Source organism: Patagioenas fasciata, chromosome 3 (genome assembly GCF_037038585.1).
Source record: "Patagioenas fasciata isolate bPatFas1 chromosome 3, bPatFas1.hap1, whole genome shotgun sequence".
NCBI classification, from domain to species: Eukaryota; Metazoa; Chordata; class Aves; order Columbiformes; family Columbidae; genus Patagioenas; species Patagioenas fasciata.
In genome coordinates, this window is record NC_092522.1 from 51,507,372 (window position 1) to 51,534,124 (window position 26,753).

The 26,753-nt window shown below is 37.0% G+C and overlaps 1 protein-coding gene across 24 annotated transcripts in view; it reads right to left on the reverse strand.

Moving 5' to 3' along the window:
- AFDN (afadin, adherens junction formation factor) overlaps positions 1-26,753 on the reverse strand; it is a 133,263-nt gene that overhangs the window by 30,337 nt on the left and 76,173 nt on the right. For 17 of the 24 annotated variants that reach the window (XR_011738332.1, XM_071806348.1, XM_071806345.1 and 14 more), the window contains 8 exons: positions 24,940-24,960; positions 24,052-24,197; positions 21,728-21,822; positions 18,740-19,005; positions 18,112-18,255; positions 15,259-15,457; positions 14,317-14,420; positions 12,175-12,261 (listed from right to left, as the gene is read on the reverse strand). Coding sequence is in view for 23 of the 24 variants with exons in the window: in XM_071806348.1 (XP_071662449.1) it covers positions 12,175-12,261; positions 14,317-14,420; positions 15,259-15,457; positions 18,112-18,255; positions 18,740-19,005; positions 21,728-21,822; positions 24,052-24,197; positions 24,940-24,960 (1,062 nt within the window). In the remaining variant the exon portion in view is untranslated. The remainder of the gene's footprint in view (positions 1-12,174; positions 12,262-14,316; positions 14,421-15,258; positions 15,458-18,111; positions 18,256-18,739; positions 19,006-21,727; positions 21,823-24,051; positions 24,198-24,939; positions 24,961-26,753) is intronic. The other 7 variants (XM_065834858.2, XM_065834868.2, XM_065834867.2 and 4 more) reach the window with 1 other exon arrangement.

The window sequence follows — 26,753 nt, forward strand, 5'->3', positions numbered from 1 at the left end:
GAGGCTGGATAGTACATGGAAATCTAGCTCTTCTTTTGAAATTAAATGAAAACTTCAATTTATTGATTTGGTACTCATTTGGCCCTAGTTTAGTACAAGCATTGTTCAACAAAGTTCAGCTACATTCCAGTCTGTAATAACAAGAGACAATTTGCAGGTGATTTGTAGTTGAATTGTCAATGGCCCTTCTCAAATGTTTGGGTAGACCCTACATATGAATTGACACTGAATCTTCTGCATACAAGGTCTGCACATGAATTGATCACAAAAGGCTGATGTGTCTACACTAGTGCCTAAAGATTAAATATTTTATAAAATATTTATACCCCTTCCTAAATCAATTATTTTCAAAGCAAAACCCCCTGACCTGTTAGAAGAAACTAAAATCTCAGACTATATTCCCAAACCACAAAGTAACACATATAAATACTAAAACAGCAGAGGATTTCATGAACAAGTAGTAGTTTACATGTGCAAGAGAGAAAAATTAGCAGTACTTATCATTTGTTTCAGAGGATGTTTTATCATTCCTCCATCATGCAGTATAAAAAAAGACCCAAAACCCCAATACTTCTACAATATCAACAGAACTTGATTTCAAAATACAACCAAAGACTACAGAGCAAAGCAGTCAACCAGGTGCAACTTCAGCAAAAGCGTTCAGCTCTTTCAAAAAACTCCCTCTCAATGAATTCACAGACTGAAACAAACAAAAAAAGGGTCAACATTACAATCTCACTTGAAAGATGACAACTTTTAACTTTTTTTAATTACATGGATAATATAAATTAAATTGACATATACAGACATATATGGTTTTATAGACATATATTCCCCTACTAATTTTAAAAAGTACTTGTTATGTACTTATATTTGGGAAATTAAGGAGTAACAACAATTCTGTAAACTTTCATTTAGAAATGTCTTCTAAACAGGCAGTAGGACAACTAGAAAAGCATAAGCTTTTTTTTTCATAATCTCCCAGGACACATCACCAGATATAAAGGAATTTAGTAAAGAACTGACTGAATAAACAAACAAATTAACTGACTGAATGACTTTCTTGAAGGGTTTGAAAGATTAGAAAGGTTCTGAAAACTCATGCAAATAGAGCAACCCTCTAAGTTAAAGAGCAGTTCTGGCACCTCTGGTCAGCATAACTTCAATCTCTAGAATGCTGACAAAATATATTTAAGAGTCACAGCAGTGATATGGTGTGTGGGGGGAAAGAGACCAAAAAGAGGAGTCCAGCACTAGATTACCTCATTAAAAGCGCACCCTAAGGGTGAAAATACCACCCCCCCCACCCCCACCCCCCCCCCCATATTAGGTTTATTTATGGGATTTCTACTCTTCAAGTCACACAGACTACAACCTCAAAAATATCTGGAAATTCACTAGAAGCAGGAGGATGGAAGGAAAACGAAGTTGATATAATAAACACAGCAAAGTCAATCACCCATTAAAGGCATCAAAACACAAAAATATGCTCAGCTAACTAGGATTTATGACAGCCAAAGGTATGCAAAGATTTCACACCTGTTGTCCAAGTGGGCATTTCCCTTTTTAAGTCTGGTGTGATTTTCTGCTTGACTGCAAAAATTCTGTCATTTTAAAGAAGCCACAGGTGCAAGTTGGATAATACAATTTAGCCTTAGCTTTTGAGACAGTGTAACAAGAAACAAGTCATTTTCCATCACATCCGCTTATCATCTGGGCCATCTATCAATCAACACATCAGTGCACAGCAGCCCATACTTGTTTTCACAGTTAGTGTTATTTTGCAAGCTCTTCCTTGCTCTAACAGGACTGTGCCCAAAATACTGCATTTGCTTCAAAACTTACAATGAGAACTACAGAAACAGAAGAGGCAGCACAAAAAAAAAAAAAAAAAAAAAAATTACAGCCACTTCTATGGAGTAATCAGAATAAGGAAAGGAAGGAGATAAACTACACTGATCTGAAAATGAAACAACTAGTCCTGCATCAGAAGAGTGTAAAATTGAAGATGTACAATGTAGTAATGAATTAAAGAAAATATTTAAGGAGAACAGATTTTGTTGCTAGCGGAGCTACGTCACAAGGTGAATTTCATAAGATTTCCTTGTCAGTAGCACACACGGAAAATCTGGCTCACGTACATTTCATCAACCATAAAATCAGAGCACGCCATATAGCACAACTGTATATAAACCAGCAGTCTGAAGAACAGGAACATCAGATAGAGCCTTCCTAATGGCAGCATCACCCATAGCCCATGAGCTGGTGACTCACTCACCACAGGAGCATTAAAGGCAGGCAGAAGAAATCCTGCCTGTTCCTCCTTCCCATTTGGCATTTGCCAGGACACGCAGCCGTAGCAGTACAGGGGAGAGAACATGCGGTTCTCCTTCTGGGGAGTGTCACCATGCAGCTGGGTTCCCAGGAGAGCCACCCACACCAGGCCACCCCACATAGGGACCTGCGGCCAGCAGCGTGACGGGCTAGAGGTGCTGGGACAGCCCCACCAGTGATCCTGTGTGAGAGTATCAGAGTGGGGATGAAGGTGACGAGGTGATGATCCCTGAATCTGCTTCCATCCTCAGACATTGCGCCCCACAAGCAGCTCAGGTGGATCACAAACCAGCTGTGCTTTCTCTGAGGCTGGGAAGTTTTAGCAGATTTTTCTGTGAGGCTGCAGTTTTAGCAGATTTGTAGGATGACCTAGTTATTTCAATACCCATTGCTAGAATTAAAACCATGAAAACTATTACAAACTTTTGCTGTTGTTAGGAATAACAGCAAAATTGTACTATTAAGTAATTAAGGCAAAAGTATGCATCCACAAAACATAAATGCAGGTACGGCACCTAACTAAACCAGTAATGCTCCCGACAATTAACACTAAGGTCTTGTCATTACTTGTTCTAAACCATCATTTGCCCATACCTGTTTAGCTTCACATACTTTGTTTATCACTCCAATAAAACTGGAGCAATGAACATCTTTCAGTAAAGACTGGCAGAACAATGTTAGATTAAAGAAAAAATATACACTTCGAAAACAAGGGGTTTTTTTAACATTACATGTATTCAAAACTACTTTTATTTACACAAAATGCAAGAAAGCCTTCCTCATGAGCTTTCAATACTGTTTTGAAGATTTCTGTCTGAAATACATGAACACTTAAATGGTTTCAAGCTTCACATAGATGTAATATGAAAAAGTAGTAATGAAGTGAAGGTATCTTTCACTCTCCAATTATAGTTTAACTGAATCTACAAAAAAGTGCCATACAATTACCAGCCTTTTCAACGTACTATTCCAATTGAAGCGCTTTCAGATACCAAGATTACATGTCAAAACACTCCAATGGTTCACATAAAACATTTCTTAGGTTTTGCATAATTATGCAAACATTTAAAATATTTCATTTAATGATGTAGATATCACGTATGTGTATGTATATACATATACAAATATACATACATATACAAACATATTCTGCTGAAATATTAGGTATCTCATAAGATTTCAAGGACTACACTATTTCCCCAGGTTGGTCTTTTCTGGTAAGTTTTTGCTGTATTTTATAAAAACAAAACAATTTAAAAGCAGAATGAATCCCTTCAACTAAAATGTCTGATAGCAGCCATCATGCCTGAAATCTTTTATCTGCCTACACCCCGGGTAGATTTCACTGATTTTTATCAAGGCTAATTCTCTGATTCCAGAGTCTTAAGTGTACATAGAAGATCTCTGTATGTTTTTATAAACATCCTTAAAGGCAAGTTTATGCAAGACAATCAAGTCTCCATCTGACTTCCCTGGCAAGTAATTAGTCTAGAAGCATTTAAATAACCCCAAGCTTGTGAGCATTTTAAAGAACATCAGTTTACTAAACTATGCAGCCAGTTTACAAATGTACTGTCTGGGAGGCAAAAGTAAAGATTTCTGATCACCCAAACACTGACTTTCTCTAAAGCTGCACGCATTCTGTAAGTTACATCTGGATGAGTACGTATTTATCTACCCTACGTACCGAACGTACTGCGGCTACGGCTCATGGAACTACTTGCTGTCGGCACAGAGGAATGAGAAAGACGAACTTTGTAGCTACTGGTCCCATCTCTAGCGAAGACAAACTTCTCTGGACTTGAAGATAAGAAAAACCCCACTGTGTCTGAGGAAGCAAAAGCCTTGGCCACCTCAAGACCAACGCGGAGACTTTGGAAATCTGTTATTGTTAAACGAAATACTTCAGAGCATGCCATATATAATTTCCAAATATAAATGAGGTGAATAAGCCTACTGTATGTAAAACTGGTCTGTTAGTTGTGGCTACAGCTGCTATGAGTCATGTCGTACCCTGACTTAAAAAGAATTTTAAAACTGACCCATGCTCCAGATATGTAAACTTTTGCTTTCCCCCCTAAAACTATCCTCCACAGTCCGTGGAGAAAACCAAACAGTTTTGGAATTGGACAAACTACAGTCACAAGCAGGCAAAACATTTCCAATTAAACAAAACAGGCCATGGAGATTCAAACTTTGGTGACAATCAACACTATTCACAGGCAAAGAAACATCAAGCATTTAACAGCTATGAACAATTCCATTGTAGCGTTAAGTTGTAGTGGGTGGGAAAACAAATGAAAAAGAAGTGTCCTACTATTAAAAGGAAAAACAAAAAAGTGCTGGATTGCAAGCAGTACCATATCATGTGACTCTGGAGCATCCAACAGCTTAGAAACCTCACATCCAGAGTATCTAGAAGCTCTGTTTACAAATAGACTCACAAGGAGTAAAGAGAGAAAGACAAATCTGAAGAGTTCTGTTGTTCTCTTCAAAGGAATGAGGGTTACATGTTACTTTTTTATAAAAGAATGTTTGCAATCAAGATTGACATGTACACAAAGCAAGCAACTGAATACACCCTGTATCTTCCTAAAGTGTACTTCTCCCAGGAAATAAAAGACCAAAGAACGCAGGATGTTCCGTCACTGACTTCCCTGAAATGGCATTAAAAACGTGCAGTATTGTAGTCTTCTATGTATGTAGTCTTCTTGTTTTTAAACAAAACAAACAAATCAAGCAAAACAACAACAGCAATTATTGTATTTAGAAACCTTAATAAGGCAATCAGATGAACACGGAATGGAGGCAGGCTGACACAAATAGCTGTAGTGTCTTCCGAGCTAGACAGAAGTAAATCAATTCGTAACACATGCTCACACTCTGGAAACTGAGTGTTTCTAAAAGGTATCATCTTAGATGAAAACCAAAGCAACTGAACGAACTAGCTAAAGCAATTGACCTAAAGTCTCATTCTGAGATCAGAATCAAGTCTGCAACAGTTCCTTCCCAGTTGTACTTTACTCTTGCTCTCATGAAACGGAAAAACTGGTAAGTAAAAGCAAAATGTTTCATATATGACATTTGTAAAAGACTACGCAAGTTTTATTCATTAGTCTTTTTTAACCTATCTGAAAAGGAAGCCTCTTTTAGTATTATAAATGCTGCAACTTAAGATTGATATGACATTCTACAAATGCATAAAGGCACCCTTAATTTTTAACAATATAAATTAAATACATGAGCCTGTTTTATTCCATTTCTCTTTCATTTTAAAGGAAAAATCTTTCATTGAGCTCAAGGAAAATACACTGATTGAGCTCTATTCCCCCAAATAAGGGTTAACTTTTTAATTTCCGTTTGCTATAGATACTCTGTGAGTAGCGACACATTAAGGGTTATTCAGTTATATGCCGATCTGCAAGTTGTATCACAGATTCTGTGATGCTCTTCCCTGTTAAGGCAACTTGGAACCGATGTCTCAGCTTAACCAGGTCTGCGGATAGGACTTCACAGGCAAGACATACTGGGCAATCTATTTTGAAAACAAAACAAAAAACAACCCTATATCTCTGCACTTTTTTTTAAGAAATGACTCTTGGCTCTATGGCTAAGGAAAAATTACAACCGAAAAAAACCCACAGCAAAATCTTCCACATAATGGTGCTCTGCAGTTTCAGATGGATACAACTTAATCCAGTATTGATCTGTACACTAACAAGTATTATTAAGCACCTAAAATTGTACTCCCATCAAGAACATTATTAATACAGGAAAAAGTCAACACTTCTGAAAGTAGTCTTCTTTAATAGGAGAAAAAAACTTAAAATTTAAAAGCTCTATTAATTAACATGTACCTAAAATGGAATTTTGGAAATTATTTGAATGCCAAAGTCGAATGAAGTCCGGTAGAGGAATTCTAGCTAAAGCCTATGTGCACTGTAACTTCTGCAGGCTTGCTAGCAAGTACCTGCGTACAGAAGGTATTAGTGCAAGGAGGAACTGGCACATGAAGTTTAAAACCCACTTTGTTCCAAAAGGCATTCAATACAAATGTCTGGGTGACCCATTTGCAGCATCAATCTAAATAGAAACGAATGAAGAAGACTAACACTTTACTTGAGTAGGGCTCTGGTCTCACAGCTGGCGAGAAGAAAAATCATGCTGTGCTGGCAGAAAATTTATTTTTCACACAGCATATGAAAGCGTTAGTAAAATTTTATAGAACATCTACAAGGTACCAAAATTTAACCAAATACCCCGCTGGAAGTTATGAATCAACAAGAAAAAGGCAAATTGTTAAATGCACAGCTACTTATTTGTTCATGATGAAGACTAAGCTGGGAATTCACATACTATTTTTTTCCTGCAAGACTTAGAAATCTGTGCTGGAAACGGCAATTAAATACTAAGTTTTTACTTTAAGATCCTCCTAAGAAGTCTGTTAAGGCAGCGCCAGTACTTTAGACTGCCAATGCAAATTAGTATCAAACATTAAAAACAAAATAAAACCAACTTCTAAATCTTCTTACTCAAACTCTTCAATTAATTCATGTTGGGAGGAAAGGGCAAAATTTTTTCTTCGATACTTAGAAAGCACAGACACAAGCAGACTTCAAATACTGAGGTATCTGAAATCTTAAGAAATCTTGAAACCTGGAATACAAGTTCAGAGCTAACCAACATCAACTGTCTATATTTGCAAATGCTGAGTGGAGAGAATCAAATCTGTGTATTATGTTACCAGTATAATTAACTATAAACCTAATTTTCAATTTTGGGAAGAAAAAAAAAAGTTTAAGCCTGTTCTTTCTACATAGATCACCTACATGGTATTTGTAAAATAAACTTTCAGAAAAATTTCACATTGAAATTGATACTTCTGGTAGTCTCAAAACCTCCTTAAATATAACACCTTAAATTCACTGTTAAATATAAAATGACTAGGAACAATTTAGAAATAAAGCAATGTAGAATGATATAATTAAACCTTAAGAACAAACAAGGTCGCCAAATAATACAAGTTATTTATGGTTAAGATGCCACACACTTGTTTTAGGTAAGTAAGTCCCTTCCCCAGAATATTTATTGATGAACTTTCACACTCGGTGTTTGAAATGCTTCCTAGCAAGCACTACGAAAATATTTAATCTGACCATCTGCTAAAAAAACCTCAGAAAATACACTCTGTATTTTAAGGTGCTTGTATATATTTAAAGAAACTTTTCTGTTATACTAATAAAAGATGACTGAGCCAGAACTAGAAGCGTGCCATACTTTAAAGAAATAAATCGTAGCATACTAATGAATTCAACCAGCCTGTGAAGATTAATCAACAAAACCTGCTCTATCATTCTTGCAGAAGATGAGAATTCTTTTTGTGCAGTAGCAATCTAAACAAAATTTAAATGCTCTATTATGTGAATGCGTTGAACATAAGATATCCTAACTGCAATGTATTTGCATCTTTTGGTCTTTTCAGAAGGGTCTAGAGAGGATTGCAAATCCTATATATACTGTTTGGGATGTCAGTTTTAATTATTCTACTAAGACTTTATAAGGGGAAAATGGACTTTTAGAGGAACCTGGATTAAAGCCAACTAATATGACAAGTAAACAGATCACGGGTCATGCTATTCATGCTCTGCCACAGTAAAACAGTGGTTATCACACCTGAAACTTTAAATATTAATAGTCACTTCCACAAATTTGAGAAGTGCATATGAAGAACGAGCTAAAAAAATTAGTTTTTTCTTTCTAGATTTTAGAAAGTTAGCTGCTAATATCTGACTATATTTAACTGCATGCTGTATTACATTGTTGCTATGCGAACAAATAACTACTGGCAAGTTTAAACAAGCAAGAGAGCAGGAGAAAGTACAGGGATAGTATTTAAAACTTCAGAGAAAAACAGTCCCAACAGAAACCTGAACAGACTTACCATGGATTCTGTTCTTCCAACAACAGAAAACCACATTTTGATCTCCGGGACTACAGATCCTTGAAAGAAAAAAAACAATTCTCCACTTCTCTTTCAGCCCTCAACAGCAACTACCACTCTAGTCTGCTGGGTTTTCCAAGATACCCATCAAGATAACTCGGAGCTGGATGCTATGACACGGTGTTAGCGTTTATCAACACCAGCTATAACCAATACAATATTCAGACTCTTACGTAATCAGTTATGCTGTTCTGACTTCCATGTACTTTAGAGGTTTTATTAACCTTTGAAAACTGCTAGGGAAAAAAAAAAAAAAAAAAAAGAGCCCTTTTGTACAAAAGATAAAAATCCTCCAAATTAAACAGGAAGTAATGTGCTGGCCCACAGATGGCTCAGAAGTCACATGCAAAAACCCCCAAAAAGCGATATATTTTTAAAGTAAACTGCATGCACACGCTGCTTCCAAATCATCTGGATTTCATAAAAACTTAACCGCAATGTGGTTGGGAGTCAGGCAGCTTTTAACATCAAAACATCTCTCAGGGTTAGAGTAACCAAACTCTGCACACAATCTCCAAAGGCAATACTGTTCCCGATGCCCGACCACTCCTACCAGCTACATTTCCATATACCTATTACAAAAGCTACTGCTAATAAAGCTACAGGAGTGTTACTGTAAGAAAACATGCAACACCTACAAAAGGGCAGAACAACAAGTTACCTTTCTGGATCACATCCGAAGCTATACAATTTAACTTTAAATAAATATCAGTGTATTCAGTTTAAGAAATGCTGCTAGGTATTTCTCCCATTTAAAAAACCCACACAAAACCCAAACAAGCACAACACTGCCTACAGTGCTCTGGCAGCTAACAGTTGTTTCATAACTAAACTTGTTTTCTCTGACATGTATGTATCCAGCGTACAAGCTTACGACATGGTTGCTCAAAGGGGCTGTCCTGCTTCGGAAAACACCCGCACAGCAGGTGAGGTAGGTGATGCATCATTGCTGCTCCCTGCAGCACTCCTGACAGGCCTGTAAACTCCTATTTCACAGCTACTCATATTTTATTTAATTAGAAGCAATGCACTTAAACCTTTTATCTGTCATTAGGCAGAAAGAGGATCAAATACAGGGCTCCCCAGGGACCTAACCCTTTCATATACTCCTTGACTCACCTCCTTCGGTTTTGGTTTGTTTTGACATTAAAGCCAATGTATTTAAAATCACCTAGTATCACAACTTGAAACCATCTATCATAAGAATAAGCAGATGCACAGCATTTCACTGCAAGTTGCATCACTTGCCTGCTTGTGTAACTCGAGCTTCAACTCCAATCATCTTTTTTGATTGCAGCAGAGAAGGTGTAACAATCGCTTGGCTATGAAGAATATTTGGTGCTGAAGTGGTTAAGGTATGGTATCTAATTTCCCCACTAAAAACTCTTAATTAGCAAAGACTTTATTTATCTACAAAACCCTGCAAACTAATACAATCTTAAAGACTTGTCAAATGATAAATTTGGTAGATGTTTCCTCAGACATGAGCACAGCTTACTAGGAAAATGCAGATTTTTTACAATGGGTAAAAGAAGAAAAGCAGTCAGCAAGAACTATTTTTCTTTACGATGTCTGAAAACCTGCTCATTTCATCCACCTCTATGGTATCACCCACCCACACATTAACCAACTTCATCCAAAGCCAGCGACATGTAGGAGGAGCCTGTTAAGACTTAATGAGAAAGGCAAGGCCAGCACCAACATGCAAGGGCTGCTCACAGCGTGTTACTGAGCGCAACTATTTGTCACCTCACAGGGGAAAACAACAACTGTTTTCCTAACCAAAGCTGAACAGTTTCAGGGTTGCCTTTCACTGGTTGGAGCAGGGCCTCCTGTCAACCAGCTGCTGCGTTTTCTTTTATTACAGCACTTTCGAAGCTCTCTAGAAACCAATAGTTCAATAAATGCAATTGGGTCAGCAATCAAACTGTGATCCTGTGCACGGAAGCAGTAACCATGTATTTCCGAAACTGAATATGAGCTTTCATTTCTTCAACTATAAGGTACTTCCATGCAAGCATTTGATAGCCAACCTTTTACTATCTGAAAGTCAGAAAACCTAAATCTATTCTCACACTTGCCTCTCCCTCTCATTTCAGCTATTCAGTTAGAGTTTAAAAAATTTTAGTAAATGGTGTACTGTATTTACTTCCTTCATTTTCCTCAGCCAAAGGAAAAAAATGAGAATTTTAATTTTTATGCTGGTAAAAGATACATGACCTGTGACATGTCAGAAAAATCATTAGTAGAAGTCAAGGAGACAGGAACAGAAAGAAAAAAAATCCACCCACTATTGCTAGCTTCTCAGTCGCACTCATTCTCTAATATGTTCTGCTCTGGCCAGACTTGAGAAAATTAATGCCTGTGTATTCTTCCTTACTCTGTTGTTTTTATGAAACCTACTACAGGAAACACATGCTATTAATTACTTACAATAAGCAACTTTGGACCCCTTGAAATAACTCCTTGAAAATTTATTTAACTACTACAGCAACTTGTTTCAACACTTAATGCAAGATGACTATTGCTATCCAATGAACATTCTGCTGACTTCAAATTAAGCAAAAGTTTCTCTTCAACATATGCTTAAACTAAAATAGAAATCTGCCTCTTGCTTATTTCATATCAAGATTAAAGATGTGATTGTTTTAAAAATCAGAATTCCATTATTGCAGCAGGTACATAGTAGCAAGATGAAATGCAATTACTGCTTGAACCAGCGCACATTTCTGTAACTGTGCTGAGATGCGGACTGCTGCTTCCATCACTGGTCATGTTGAAGAAATCATTAACTTGGTTAAATAACTTCTAAAAACCAATTCAAATCAAGCTTTCACACTGACCAGCAGCACTGTTACATACTGCTAATGGACATCAAGAGTGTCAGTTGCTAAAACCACATACAGAAGCCAGCCAGCTTCAGCAAAAAGGGAACTTTTTCCCTCTGTCATATCCTGCTTCTGCCTACATGAGAAATCAGATTTCATAGTTTAAAGTGGGAAAAAAAAAAATCCACTGCACATTTTGAAACAGAAAAATGCAGATGGCAGTCAGAAGTATTTAGTATTTAATGTGGTGTATCTCAAGATCTAATATTTGCTTCTTAACTTATTAACCCACTCGACCTAAGTAAGAGCAGAATACTGAGTTACATTTTTCAGATCCTGAATAGTTTCCTGAGTAACTGCTGGTTGTTAGCAACATACACCTGACACCTGGTATTCCTCTACATGTGTCAAAAATAAATTTTAAAAGCTGATAACATGCAAGATTCCTGTTTCAAGAACAGCCTATGAAATGAGCAAAGTTGTAGAAAAAAACAGCACTGTTTAGAAGCAATTAACTACGTGAGATAACTTAAAAGCAGTAAAACAATCATGTTTTCAGCTCATGCACTCAGTGCCAAGGAAGAACACAGCATTCTGAAGTTTCATGTGCTACACTGTGAGGAGACATTAGGAAGGACTTGTGCTCTGTTGTACACCACATAATTACAACAAGGATTTTTGCATAATTTATAACAAGCTTAAAATTCAAAGATTATGTCTGCTACATGATCCAGTTAATAAAGCAAAATCAACCAACTAGTGGAGTCCTCCATCTGGTGGTTGCAGTTATATATGCATTCTATAGATTACTACGTAGTACTACTAGGAGCAGCATACGCCCACAATTTGGGCAAGTCAGGGCAGAAACACTTTCCAGCCAGAACAGAAATATGATCAACATGATGTGCACAGCAAACCTAAGGCAAATAGATCTTTCCATTAACCTTTTCCACAATAAGCTGATTAAAAAAAACCACCTTTTTTCAGTAACACACAAACTGACTTCCATACCTTGGCAGCAACAATGCTCAGGCCCATTCCATTTTGTTTTTTTAGTGTTACAGTGATAATCTCAGGTTCTTTCCTCAAAGGCTGAGCCTATCAAACAGGGAAGGGGAAAGAAGAAAAAAAAGACAAGAGTTAATATTTACTGCCAGGCTACAAAAGTTACTGTGCAAAATAGTTCATCTATAATCAGAACTAAGTTGTTAGTGCAGCAGAACATCTCACACCCTAAATAATATGTCTGGTACTCCATTTTAAAGGTAGAATCTCTTAACATTTGATTAATATGGATGCACATTATCAAGTATTATACCTGTGTTGCAATCACTGCTGAAGCTTTGAAGTCTACCCATTGTTCTCTAATTCCGCAAAGAGATCATTAATGATTCACAATTTGAAATGTAACAGGTCTATAAAACTGTAGTAACTTTTAATGAAAACTGAAGTTCAGACTCAGTAGGCACCTACTAGAAAGGTGAGGGTCATCTATGTGGAGCTCGGTTTTTAGTGCTGCATCTAGAATATGACAATTCTGCACAGATATCAAAGAGGCCCATTAATTTCAAAGGCACAGATAAAGCCTTGAAAGAAAGTTCCAAAAATTTTCACTTCTGAAAATTCTGTAATTCAAATCCAGCCTGAGCCCCTAAACATGTTCAGTATTTTTTTTTCTATCTTTGCAACCTTGCCAGTTCACTCTACTCAAAAAGTTGCCATCACAATCTTCATTAGCTGAAGCATTTAAGTTAAAGCACCCTGGCTTGTATTCATATTAAAACCCGCTAATTGCCAGTTCCACAAGATCCATGACAAAGTACAAATATACATGCACCAGAGAGAAGAATGGTTAGATCAGGTTACTTGTACAGTCTTACATGGTATTAATTTCCAGGATGAATGAAACAGTAGCATCCAATCATTCTGGCATTTATTTATCAAGCCTCATTAAGGAAGACTGGACAGAACTCTACTTCAGCTTTTTCTTAGTATGAGGAAAAGCAAGTACCCAGTGTAACTTCACCTGATTTTTTTTCCCACTAGCTCCCAAAAATGCACTTCTTTAGAGCAACACAGGGAGAAGGAAGAGCATGAAGTCTCAAGAATGTCTCTATTCTATTTTTCTCAGTCAAATGCCCATTTACCAAGACACTAAGCCTGCAGAGCCTGGCTTATCAGCAGCTCAGGACTGGTCTCTGCTGTATCAGCCATACAGCTTGAGGAGATGCTGCTCTCTTCTGTAAAGTGAGCACGTTCCTTAGGACACTGCAGCAAGAGTGCATAGCATCATCAAACAAATGGCAGGTTCTGAACAGAGTAAATGAAGCTTTGAAGTCCCTCTGAATAGCGAAATAGCAACTAGCAACCATTTTTCAGAGAAGGCCTTAGGAACATAGTTCTCGTTTCATACTGGCCCTCCTGATTTCACTGAAATACTAATCATAAATATGAAGCTATTTCTGTTAGTTGCTCTAAAAATGATTTCGCATAAAGTCACCATCTTCCCAAACCAAGTTGTTCTGCAACTTTGATATTCTTGATTATCACATATTCAAAACCAAAACACCCACAATCCACCACAAAAAACAACCCCAATAATAACAAAGAAAACTATAACAGAAAAAAGCCACCTCACACTGAAATGAAACCCTTCTTTAATATGTATAATGAAAAGGAAAACTAAAGGATTTTTTCCTGAAAACCTAGTAGAAAAAAATACACACAAACACATGCACACAAACCCAAAAAAACAAAAAACACCACAACCACACAAACCACACACACACACAAAAACCCAGATTACAACTTAATGCAAAACGTTTAGTTGGTAAATCTCAATTTATAAACAAAAGCAGACTGCAGCTCCATTCACAGGTTATTTACAGATGCACGTCCATATATATTTTTGCCTGAATTTAAAAGTAATTTCTTCACTGTTTACCCTCGGAGTAGAGAAACATGACAAAGTCTGCGTATGTGAGAATTGTATCACACCACAACCTAGAAAAACACCAACTTACAAATCACTGAGGTACTACAGGTTTAATGATGCAGCCTGTTCTTCCTAATAAGGATTACGACTCATCATGTGAAACAAAATGGCTTGCCAAGATACCAGATTTTACAATTATTCACTGAATCAATACTTACTAGCTCAGCATTCTCATGTGACAGGTGACTTTCATAGTCTGCACCTTCAAAGTATATTGTCCACGTGCCTGGTGACCGTGGATGAGGTATTAGTCTACAAAAACCTAGAAGAGAAAGTAACACCAACAGAGTCATGGTATTTTCTCAATAGATCAACTAAAATGAAATAGCCTGTCACAAGGAAATACCAAATAGTAGTATTTATTTTTTTATAGTCATTCTTATGTTGAATCTTGCATCTTAGATACTGTTACGTGCTTCACTGCAATTTTATGGCATCTCCGAGAAAGTGATGGAACAACTTATCCTTGGTGCCATCTCAAGGCATATCAAGGATAAGAGGGTCATTAGGGGCAGTCAACGTGGCTTCACCAAGGGGAAGTTGTGCTTGACCAACCTCACAGCCTAATAGCCTTTTATGAAGACATAAGGAGGTGGATAGATGATGGCAGAGTGGTGGTTGTGGTCTACCTTGACTTCAGTAAGCATAATTTAAGGGATATCCAAAAAGTACAATTTCGAATAAATTTTGAATACATGTATTAAAAAGGCCTTACTTGTAATAACTATACACATATTTGTATGGCAAATGAATTATACTTACTATTTAAAAGATTTATTCTACTAGTCTTCTCCTCTGTAACCCACTGTACTTTCAAAACAGTCAGTTCCCTACTATTTCTTTTATCAGTGCAAGAATAGGACTTTTCTATAGACTAAGCTGAAACCAACAACTGAGAGGGACAGGGAGAAAGGGTAAGGATTAAGAAATCATACATGCTTTTTATGGTTTGCAAAAGTAAAACCTTGAAAAACACTGTATAAAAGATTGAAACATTCATGAAGAAAAACAAAGTGGTTTACATTTAACTAAAAATATTTTGCATTCTGTGTTCACTACACCAAAGAACAAGATCCTTGTAAAACAACACTAGAACTTACCTCTCTGACAGAGTGGATCTAAAAATTCTTGTAAACCACTTGGAACATTTCTGACAACATCGCAGGAATAGCCATCTTCTGGTAAAAGAAATGGCAGCTGCAAGTCAGGATCCTCTTCCAGTTGGACTTCTCGGCCATCGCTGCGAGCAAGTTCATCAGCTGTATTTTCTGCAACAGTTACTACATTCTCTATCAATTCCTGGACAGAAGGCAGAAAGACATTGTTACTATAATGAAGTAATTTTCATTAAGGAAAAAACCTCATATTAAGAAAACACTAAGACTCCAAGAAAAAGGACTTTGGAAAATAAATTATTAGATACATAACTTCTCTTTTCCACTGTGGACAGTAAGTATGCTGCATTGCTTTATTCGATTAAATCCCATAGATTATGTAGTTAGATAATATAACAAACATTCTTTTTTTTACTTCAATATTTTGGTGTATGTTTTTACTTCATTTGAGGGCTATATTTAAAAATATATAGCAGAGAACATGCATGTGCAGAGGTGGAATCAGAGGCAGCTTTAAAATGTTGATACTTTGAGTGTATATATACTTCTGTAAGACTAAATATATAGAAAGGAAACAGAACATATGTAAACCAGGATATTCAGGTTCATTGGGACACATATACCCAAAGAGAATCAATGGCATATACAGTTCTCTAGTTTGGAAGTTTTATAGACCTGATGTAATTCTGCATTTCCTGGGAGCTCAGTATAATGTGAAAGATTCTTTAAGGTAGATACCTATTTTTGAAATAACATTGTAGAAGCACACAACACAAGAGTAGGATCACTCAATGCATGGAAGAGAACTTTTAGGTTTTATATTTGGTGCACAACTGCTCCACTTAATATCACAAAAAGCTCTATGAAACCAGTGTACTTTGCACAATGTCACTACTGTGGTTGCACATTGCACATGGCCGTTTTCCATCTACATTTTCGAGAGATCTGTAAGATTTCAGTAGGATATATGTTATTGGACTGTACAAACTGAGAAAAATTATTTCCGAAGTTAACAAAAATCAAATTCCTAACAACTCTGAGAAATGTAAAGGTCAAAGCAGCATTTTGTGTTTCTACATTGTACTATAGATCTCAAATTACTCGAAAGAGTGCACAATCAAAAGGCTCTTCTCTCTCCTCAAGTGGTTTCTCTAGTTTTCTGTTACCTTATATGCCTTAGGCTGCCCTAAGTCTCAGCATTATTCAGTTGTTTAGCGATATAAAAAAAAAGTTACAGGCAACTTTTAAAAAATATGTGAGTAGTAAATCTCTGAGCGCTCAGTCTCTTTCAAGTTGCACAATCTGCCTTAGGAACCAAGAAATCATCTCAGGTTTGACTCATCACTACACCTGAACAAGCAGGCAGTATCAATACTTGAAAGTATCTTTACCTTTAGCTAACCAGCATTGCTTCTGGAAGAGAACTCATCCCAGAGATGTGTGCTTTTGCCAGCATCAAGGCAGAATCACTACAACTCAATTATCTGAAGCTGCTACAAACATTAAATATATAGATCCCTTTACTACAAGTATTTGCTTTACCAAAGATTCAGATGTGTTTTCCAGTCTCTTTCTACAGCTTCTACCTGGTCTCCGAGGCCAGTTTAGCAGTTTGGTCCTAATCTCACCCCGGTTACACTAATACATAACTCAGTCTGTAAGCCTGATACAACAATTTCATTACTAAAACACAACACAGAACACAGTTAAGACAAAACCATTTGAATATTCAGTTCCAGGGGAAAGTTAGATAAATCCAGCCTGTCTTTAATCCTCCCTCTGACACAAAGACCGCCTGTCAAACCTAGTGCTATAGTTCTTTGAAGGGCCCTAAAAACCAAGAACAATAAACCGTGGGATTCTACCTATGTGTAAACAGCAAATATAAGCTATGTTCTTCAGCAAAAGAATTTTTGGTTTGCTAGCCAATATATAAAAAGCTACAAGTCCCTCTAACACTTTTAGAACCATTCTGTTAGTACCTTTGATTTAATAAACAGATGTATCCAAAGTAATTTAAAAAAACTTGGTCAACAATGCATTCAGTTATATAAATACTATATTATCTTTGCCTTTTAAGATTTTTGAGATGAGTGAACTATCCTGTAATCACGCTTTACCTTAAGAGTTTTCATCCACGATTATAATTCTGCAAGAATACAAAACCTCTTTCAACTTTTGTCAAGATGATGTTTTGCATGGATAAAATATAGAATAGTCAGTTATGTCTCAAATATCAAGACAAAAATCAGTTCTGAAAACATCTCTCTCTACATACATGTTCCATGTATCAATCTGTACATCAAAGTATGATCTGTCCACTGCTTATACAAAGGGATTCAAGATTCATGAATTTTTACATTCCACTTGGAAAAAAAAGCTTAGTGTTCCTGTTTCTTTCATTTGTTTTTTTACAGTCAAAATTCCAGTCTTTGTTCCTTGTGGTTATACAGAGAACTACCTTTTCAGAGTGCTCTGTGCACATCTCCTCTACCCCCTTACTGGATTCCATCCACAACGGTGTGAGTTGCAGTGACACCTCTCCGAGTATGCTCAACAGGCAGTGTTACCTTACATTCCATCTTGGTGTAAGATGGATTTTTGGTAATGTCCTGCTCCAGTTGCAGTGAAGTACAGCTACTGAAATTAGTGGTTAAAAGCAGGCTGATACCGCTGATAGTTCTTATTGGGCAGAGAGCAGACTGCCTACTCTGACTCTTCTCGTAAGAATTCCAAACCAAGCAACAATAACCTAGCTATTTTCAGCCAGTGTTGTTACTTTAAGTCTATATTCCTCAGGTATGTTAAAAGGCATAGGAAGTGGTAGAAGAGACTTACTGTTGGGATGAGTGGTTCATCTGGAGCACAGTGATAATTCTGCAACAAAGCTTGTAGCTGCAGAGAATTCAGCTTAAAGCAAGTACTGTTAATATTTGGAACATCTGCATGTGAATATTTGTCCATGGTAAGCAATGTGGTTGCCTAGGAGAGAAAAAAAAGAATGAAACCTTAAGCCTTGTTTGAGTTTTCTTTAGACAAGAGATTGGAAAAGACAAAGCAAGAAGCCAGATCTGTTACAGAAGCAACATAAATATGCCCAAAACAACAATCAAATGTATCTCCTGTGCCTACAAGATGAATTAATATTAAGTCTATCATAAAAGAGGCAGATCAATTTTTCAGTTCTCTTCTTGTCTCTGTTCAGCATAGTTACAGCTCAGTCTCATAAACAGAAATTGAAGAGCATGTTGGCTAAAATCACTAATTATTAACTTCACTTTTAACTTAGTTATTAATTACGTTGAAAACGTATTTTGTGTCTTTGCATGCTACCTCAATGTTCCAGGACTGATTCACACAAACTATGCTTGTACACATGCTGTTGTCCAGGAACACAGAATATACAAATATTCTATTTGAATTTACAATTATGTGAGAAGTGTTAATCAGAAATACACATACTCACCTGCACTATTCTGCTCAGGTGGCAATCAGCTGCCAGTTCTAAACCCTGTTTTTCTGCCCAGGCTTCAATATGGCCCAACTGCTGACGAACAATAGCGCCCCAATAATGTGAACATAACCCTGAATCTGGGGCTGTAACTAATCTGTTAAAAAGCCACATGTTGATAAAATGAAACAGCTGGGAGAAGAGCTGTATAGTCAGAGCAGCATTCACTCTACATCGTCGCAAGAGGGACATAGCTCCAGTCAATGTATGCAGCACATCATCTACACAGATAAAACAAAAAGTAAATCACATTCACATACTGCAATGTACAACCAGTTTAGGCCATAAATAATAATATGGAAACACCTAACCCAGACTGGTGAATGCTAGGTGGAACCTACATGTATTTAAGTTACACGGCTTTTCAGAAATGAATTTACTACTTCATGGTTTTCAAGCTAGAGCAACATAGATGAAATTTGTTTTCAAACTCCTGAAATGGAAACAATTTCTTTTGGGAAAATAATGAGTACACAAGTATATCATGGGTTATATCTCACACTTCAATCATGTCCTCACTTGAGTAAACTAATTTTTCAGTTATTTTAAAAAACAAATTAAAAACTTTATATTCTACTGTTTCAAATGCATATCACAATTATTCCGTAGCTCCTTGCAGTTAAATATCAAACTGTATTCCGTACATTTCAGCAAAAACTATTCGCATTGCACGATATACTTAAATTGTGGAACACATCTCCTGTTTACACATTAGTTTTTTAAAATATTATTCAGATTTCCTTTTGCCCATTAGTTCACTGCAATATTATGTAAAAAGCAATAGGGTCTTCCTGTTAGCTTCACCAAGACCAAACATCCTTATATGCTTCTGGTAGAATATAATACTGCAAGTAAAACATTTATTTCCAAGCCTTTTTTTTTTTTTTTTCCTAGCAATACTTTCATCTGAAATCTCTATTGAAGAGACCACCAAATTAATTTCTTTAGCATTGAAATGCAGGAGGATTGTGACTGAAGAAATTCATCTGTGTAAGACAAAAAAACCTATAAAGCAGCTCAAAAATAACTGAAATAACAAACATCGTCTACCTTTATTCCAATGTCAGTTTGCTACTTTTTCAGGCTTTGTGTCACAGAAATTTCTCCTTCTTACAGTACAGGAATTAGAAAAAAAACAGTACATCTTTATATTCTTCATTCAATGTTTAACATAGGAGGAAAACCATTCCAGCAAGCTTAATACCCAAAAGATCAGGAAGTATATATGAATTGTGTATAAATACTCTTCCTAGTTGAACCGAATGACAGTACTTAATAGCTCTGCAGATCATCTTTACTTCAATTATTCAGAATGTCACTATCTCCTTAACTCTTCCTAACCTTTTATCCCCAATTAATCCTTTCAAACTTTCATATTTTTAATTTTCCTATTTAGTCATCAGGCTACATAATGTAGGAGGCTCTCACATCTTCTCCATGAAAAGCACAATGGGGGTTCCTATCTCAAGGCCCTGTGCATCAACGTGTTCAGCATGCAGGGCAACAAGAGGCACTAGAAATCTGACCGGAGTCACTGAGCTGGGGTTACAGACATGACCAGAATGTTCTCATGGACAGTAATATCCCCAGAAGGCTGACATGGCCACAAAGCACTGTCATATTTAAAAGCATCGTGGCAGGGATCCTTGGCAGGAATCTACAACGTCAGCTTAAACTTGGTACCTGGGATGCACTTGGTCAGATCCTCCCACAGCATCCTTACAGCAGAGATGATAACATAGGTAGAGAATTGGCTGGACCACTGGACTTGGTGGATTTGGGGATACAAACTCCAGTTGGTAGTCAGCTAGTAGTGGCTTCCCTCATGGATTGAGACTGGGACTCATACTGTCTAATTTCTTAATTAATGACCTGAGTGACAGGATGGAGTGCATTCTCAGCAAATTTATGGATGATACTGAGCTAGGGAGAAATACTGGTACACTGAAGGGCAGCAGTATTTTTCAGAAGGGCCTTAGTAGGTTGGAGAAATGGGCTGAAAGGGACTTTATTAATAAAGTTCAAAGGCAACTGCCAGATCCAGTGTCAGTCTGTGCAACAGTATAAGGTGGGCGTCATCTGAACATAAAGCAACCCTGCTGAAGTGATGTACACATTCTGGTAAATGTGATTAAGCAGCATGTCCATGCTTGAAAGGTACCCAGTTGCATACTAAGCTTCTACGATAGCGGCAGCAAAGTGAGCAGAGGGGAGGGATGCAATCCTTTCTATGCACCCAGCATTTGTGAGACTGCATCTGGAGCACAGCATCCAGTTTTTAGACTTCCCAGCACAAGGAAGATACCAATTTAATGAAGCAAATTCAGCTGAGAGCCACCAAGATGATGAGAGTGCTGGAGAAAAGTACATAAAAGATGGACAGGAAAGTGGATTTGGTTCATCCTGGAGCAAGAGAAGGCTAAGGGCACAGCTTATTATTGTCTTCATCTACCTAATTGGAGGATTCAGAACAAGAACCCTTTTGAAGGTCCACAGTGATAGCACAAAACAACAGGCAACAACACAAAAATTGCAACATCAGAAATTCCAATTAGATATCGTTAAAGTATTTTCACCATGAGGGTGGTCAACCACTGGAAAAGGTTACTCGGGTATCTTGTGGCATCTCCATCCCCCAGCAGAGATTCAAAACTCAGTTGGGCAGTACTCTGAACAACCTGACCCAATGGCACCTGCCTTGAGCAAGACACTGGATTAGATGACATCCAGAGATCCCCCTCCAAACTAAATTCTTCTATGATTTTTAAACCAAATACAGATCATTTGAATGTTACTACTAGCCTTTCTTATCATCCATACAGAATTGATTCAAACAATTCTCAGGGGTTAGGACAACTTGTGTCATATCACTGTTAAAAATTCTGTTTATTACCAACTAATTGGATAGCTTAGAAGACACAACAAAAGATCAAGTACTCTAACCTATTTTAGGCCTCTGAGGATTATTTTCTTCTGGATCATCAAGGAAAGCTGGCATGTAGTTATTAAGCTCTGACTGCAGACAATGAACCAGGTACCTGGAGAGGGGAAAAACCAGAATTTTAAAATCCTGTATGTGTTCATTACAAACGTTTCTAAAGAAAAGAAATCTACCAAATTACAAGATTCCTGAAAATGTAGTTATGTATGTGACTAAAGGGAATCAAATAATTATTTTTAAAAGACCAGAGACCAGTTCTCCCATACCTTTCATATAGAGGTTGGAAAAAAAGTTAGGTGGTCAGGGAACAAACACAGTCACTTAAATGCAATATTGCTAGTGCACTCATACGCGAAGGTCATATGCTACACAAAGATGTTGTCAGGCCAAACTGTAAGACTGCAAAACCTATTTTTTCCAAACAAACTCATTTCTCTCTGTTTTAAAACCTACCAAAAAACCAAAAATCCTATTCTGAGCCAATGCACAAGATTTCTCTTGCCTTTCAATACAGCAAAATGAAAAGCCTGTTTTAGTATTCTTTCTCTTCCAACAATTAAGTATTTTCTTTAACAAGATTTTTGATAACTCATTTATGCATTTCCTGTTAAGAACTGAAACTACAAGGGAATCAAATTGTAATCACATATATCAAGGAAAACATTTCATGGCTTTCTACAACTCCCTTTTCTGTCTCACTGGTAACATTTGTAATGAGATACCCTGAGTTTCTAGAGAACAAAAGCCAAAGCAGTTTCAACCAATTCTGGGGTATGCTGCTTGCTACCATCAAATAACATTTTCACAGCAGATTTGTTTATTTTCATACTTCTGTTGTGCTTTTTCATTTGCCTTCTAAATACATATTCCACAGTTCCATCCTCCAAAAGTTTAATCCATCAATTTGAAATCTTCTGTGTTACAGAAGCAAGGACGAATTCATAGACAGCTGAAACTCTGAAAAATGCTTTTGCATCCAGCCTGCTCGTCATGTACAGGGAAAAATACAGTTCCATCCTTTCCTAGCCACATAAATATTCTGTCTTTACTGACTACCTGGAAAATTGAAGTAGCAAAGAATATTTTCAAGACACCAATCCTGCCACTGACCTATGGCAAAAAGGCATAGCTTCATTAACAGTCAGAAATTTAAAAGCGCTATAAAGATATACAGACTTTGTCAAAATAGCTACTTGCTACACCCTGTTTTCCCATAATTCACCACCAGCACCAGAATCTCTGGGAGTACATATGAACTGGTGTGGTGCTTCTCTGATACCTTTTAAAAGTTCAGAAAGCAATTATGTAGTTTCATATACCACGTTCACATACTACAATATTATTCTTTATAGCAATGTAGCCCCCGCTTAAAGCTACACAGTTAAACCATAGTTAGGTCTCCCAATATTCTCACAGAATAAAGAGAAGATAGATTATACTCCGTGCTATTACAGAAGGATGAAAAGGCTGTATATAAAACAGACATTCTACAAGTAGGGGAAGGCTGGCTGTAAGTCACCCAGGGTACACTGAGACTTCTCTAAACATTAGTTTCAGAGACACAAATTTGCTGAGAAAAACTTGTTCAATACTGGCTCAGGGAAAAAAAATATAAACTAGATATATGCAAAAAAAAAAAAAAAAAATCAAGCCTTTCTTATTGATTAGCACCATGCTCACTCAATGTTGTTATCTTTGTTTGAGGATCCTTTCCTTAGAGTATTTTCCTTCCCATCGGACACTTCATTGAATTTTTCTTTTAATCAGTACTGTAATTGCCTGAGTTGACTAGTATAGGTTGATTTTACCCCAAGTCAAAACCTGTCCTTAAGCTTAAGAAAAAAAATGTGAAAAAAAAACCCCGTGCAAATTGCTATTTATGCAAATTATGAAAAGAGTAGATTATTAATATAATAAGAAGCCCTTAAAGAGCACAAAGTTCATTAAAGACTCATAAATGTTTATGTATTGATGTATTAACAGCAAAAATATTTCCTCATCTCCATAACAATCTCAAATTAAAATAAAAAAATCAACACAAACTTAAATTAAATAACATTTCCCTAAAATTTTCATTGGGAGCCTCAGCTATCACAAGAAGACCTAACAGATGAAACTCCTTGCATAGCCCAGTGATTCATATTCATAAATGAAATATCTGTCTAAAAAAAGAAAGGCTAGCCTCTTTTATAAGTCCTCCTCTCAGTTATCTAACAAAATGTGAAGGACATTATTGGTATAACTAAAACTGAGCAAAAATGTGAAGTTATTGTAAAACCACAGAAACAGGAATATGCTAAGTGTAACAGAAGTTTGATAGCCTTACTTGAATGCCATTTGAACCAAGTGTGCCAAAACATCTTGTGCATCCACAGTAATTCGGCTAAGATCTCGGTCTTGCTTTATGAAATTCAGTAATTCAGATGCATTTGCCATCCAAAAGGCAAGTGCTCCAGCAATATTCTTCTGTTTCTGTAAGGAGAAAGAGGCAAGAAATAATACAGGGAAATAGTTTTCTGATAAAGCACAGCAGCTTAAAAAGTCTCCAAAAAGATAGACCAGTACCTTTTCCCATTTCACCAGACATATCTCAGATACCAGATATTTGCAAAGTGTTTATATGCAATATTGCAATTGCTGTAACTGATAAGTTCAATTTTAACACATTCACTGAACACATGAAATACTGTTAACCTGCCAATAGCCATATCAATAGAGCCACGGCGTAAGCGTCTAGTCATACAGTGCTAAGAGCTTAGCAGAATGCAGTATCTGGTAATCTGTGCACTTTTAAGCGCATATTCACTACTGCCCACTGCCACCCTGATACTGTGCTCACTGGCTTTGATACCAGGTGATTCAGTATCAAGTACTGATCTATCTCACCATCTCCCGACCAGAAATGCCAGGCTAGGCAACCTCAGATGAAATCCAAAGAATAGGAACCACAAACAACAAAAAAAGAAAATAAAGGGAAGAAAAAGAACTTTGGTCATTTCATATCCACATTGAAGTGCGTTAAGCAGAAATTATGGAATGCCGTAAAAGTTGCGAAGTCAAAAAAGGATTTTAGTACTGCATGTTCCAGTTGCTGAATGAGTGTTATGAACCGTTCAAGTCCAGCTGTTTGAGTATTGTATTTTGATATGGAAGCAGCATGAGAAACTGAGCTAAGCCAACATAGCTAGGATCAGTTCCCAGCAATATATCCTACCTGATCAACCTGGTCTACCTCCTGGAGAAAAACGGACGAAGGAAATCAAACAGAAGAAAGAAACTTGTGAACAATCATGATAGTTTTAGAAATCAAACACTAAATATGAAGGTACAATACTTACGTTCACATTTATACACAGATGCATTAATCAGTATCTAAGATGCAACTGAGCCCCTTTTGAAAAATTAATTATTTTAATAGGACTAGTAGCACAACAGCTAAGAACTGAAGTGCCCACATGTCACAACTAATTCAAGGGATGCCCTGTCCTAGTTGAGATCCCCGACTAGTTGGTTATTCCATGCTCAGTGCACCAGAGAAACCCCGCAGAATTTTTTGTGGGCAATAGGGTAACTACCCATCCATGTAACAGATCCAGGGAGCTACACGCCCACACTGCTGCAATGAAGACAATGCACAAAGGGGGACAGAAAATCCACACCAGAAAACAAAAACACAGCAACAAACAAAACCAAACAAGAAACATAAAACACCTAGGAAAATAAAGAACAAAAACGGTATTTTAAACAACAAAACAGAGTTAAATGAAATACCACACTAAGCTGCTTAAATGTTGGCACATAAAAGCTATGCTGAGTTAAGCACCCAAAAAAAGCCCCACCAAGTATGTTTGTCTGACTATTTAAAACTGAGCTCTTACTCAGAGTTTTTTTGGCTTTCTATTCAGACCACTCTCCCCCACCTGCAAGAGTGAGCTTAGCTGCAGAAATGTGAGGTGCCATTTGCTGTTACTATTGTAACTTTAGTTAGAGCTCAAAAACCTAAATTGCCCCTGCTTTTTTGTTTCTTCTCCCTTTCCAGCCAAGGCATTCTGCAGTGACTGAAGATGCATTGGCACACAATGAAATGACGTGCTCCTTCTACAAACAAATGTTAAAGTTTGCAGAGGATCAGAAATGACACTGAATGATTTGGAAAAAAAAAAAAAAAAAAAAAAAATCAGGGTTCAAAACAATTGCCTTTTTTATATGAACTAAGTTTCTATTCCTAGACTGTTATTGAAAGCACTGAGCCTTCTCACAGATCTCTCCAATTTTATCTGTTCATATGAATGAAGTCTTTTGTAATATTTGCATACACTCATGCAAAGACTGCAGAAAGTCAGAGATTTAATTTATTACCAAATACTTCTTGAGTAACTCCAGAAAGCTATCAAGACTCCTTACCATCCAGGCAGGCAAAAATAAGATCTAAACAATTTATTTTACTCCCAAAATGCAGCAGGGAAGTTTGTGCACCTTCCCTCTCCTTCCATGCTGGACGCCTTTCACGTGCCTTCTCCGTCTGTCACATCCTCAGATCCCTTTCAGCACAGGGATGCTTCACAGTCAAGATGCACAAAAAAAGCTATTCTGATGCAGCAACTTAGTAGTAGTTTAAACGGTGACCGCCATCAACATAACCACTCACTCTACATCTCAGGTGAAGTAATTCAACTTAGCTTAGCTAGTACTGCTTATACTCCACTAACACAGGTCCAAGCTGCTAATGACATTTTCCTGGCCAAGCTTTAGAATCAATGCATTTCTTTTTCTCCAGTCCGTTAAACTTTGAATTAACTGAAGGTCTACTCTTTCATCCAATTTGTGATATTCTCCCTTTCCTCCACCTCCTTCAGCATGGCATTTGGAAGAACCTCCTCCCAATTCTCTTTAACCTCCAACTCCCTAGTGTTGATTTCTTGCAACTAGATGACATTTTTCACAAACCAGAAATGTAGCTACCGCTTCCTTGTTGATGTCTTCGTTAAATTTTGAGTTGGAGATTATATTGCAACTATACAGTTGCAA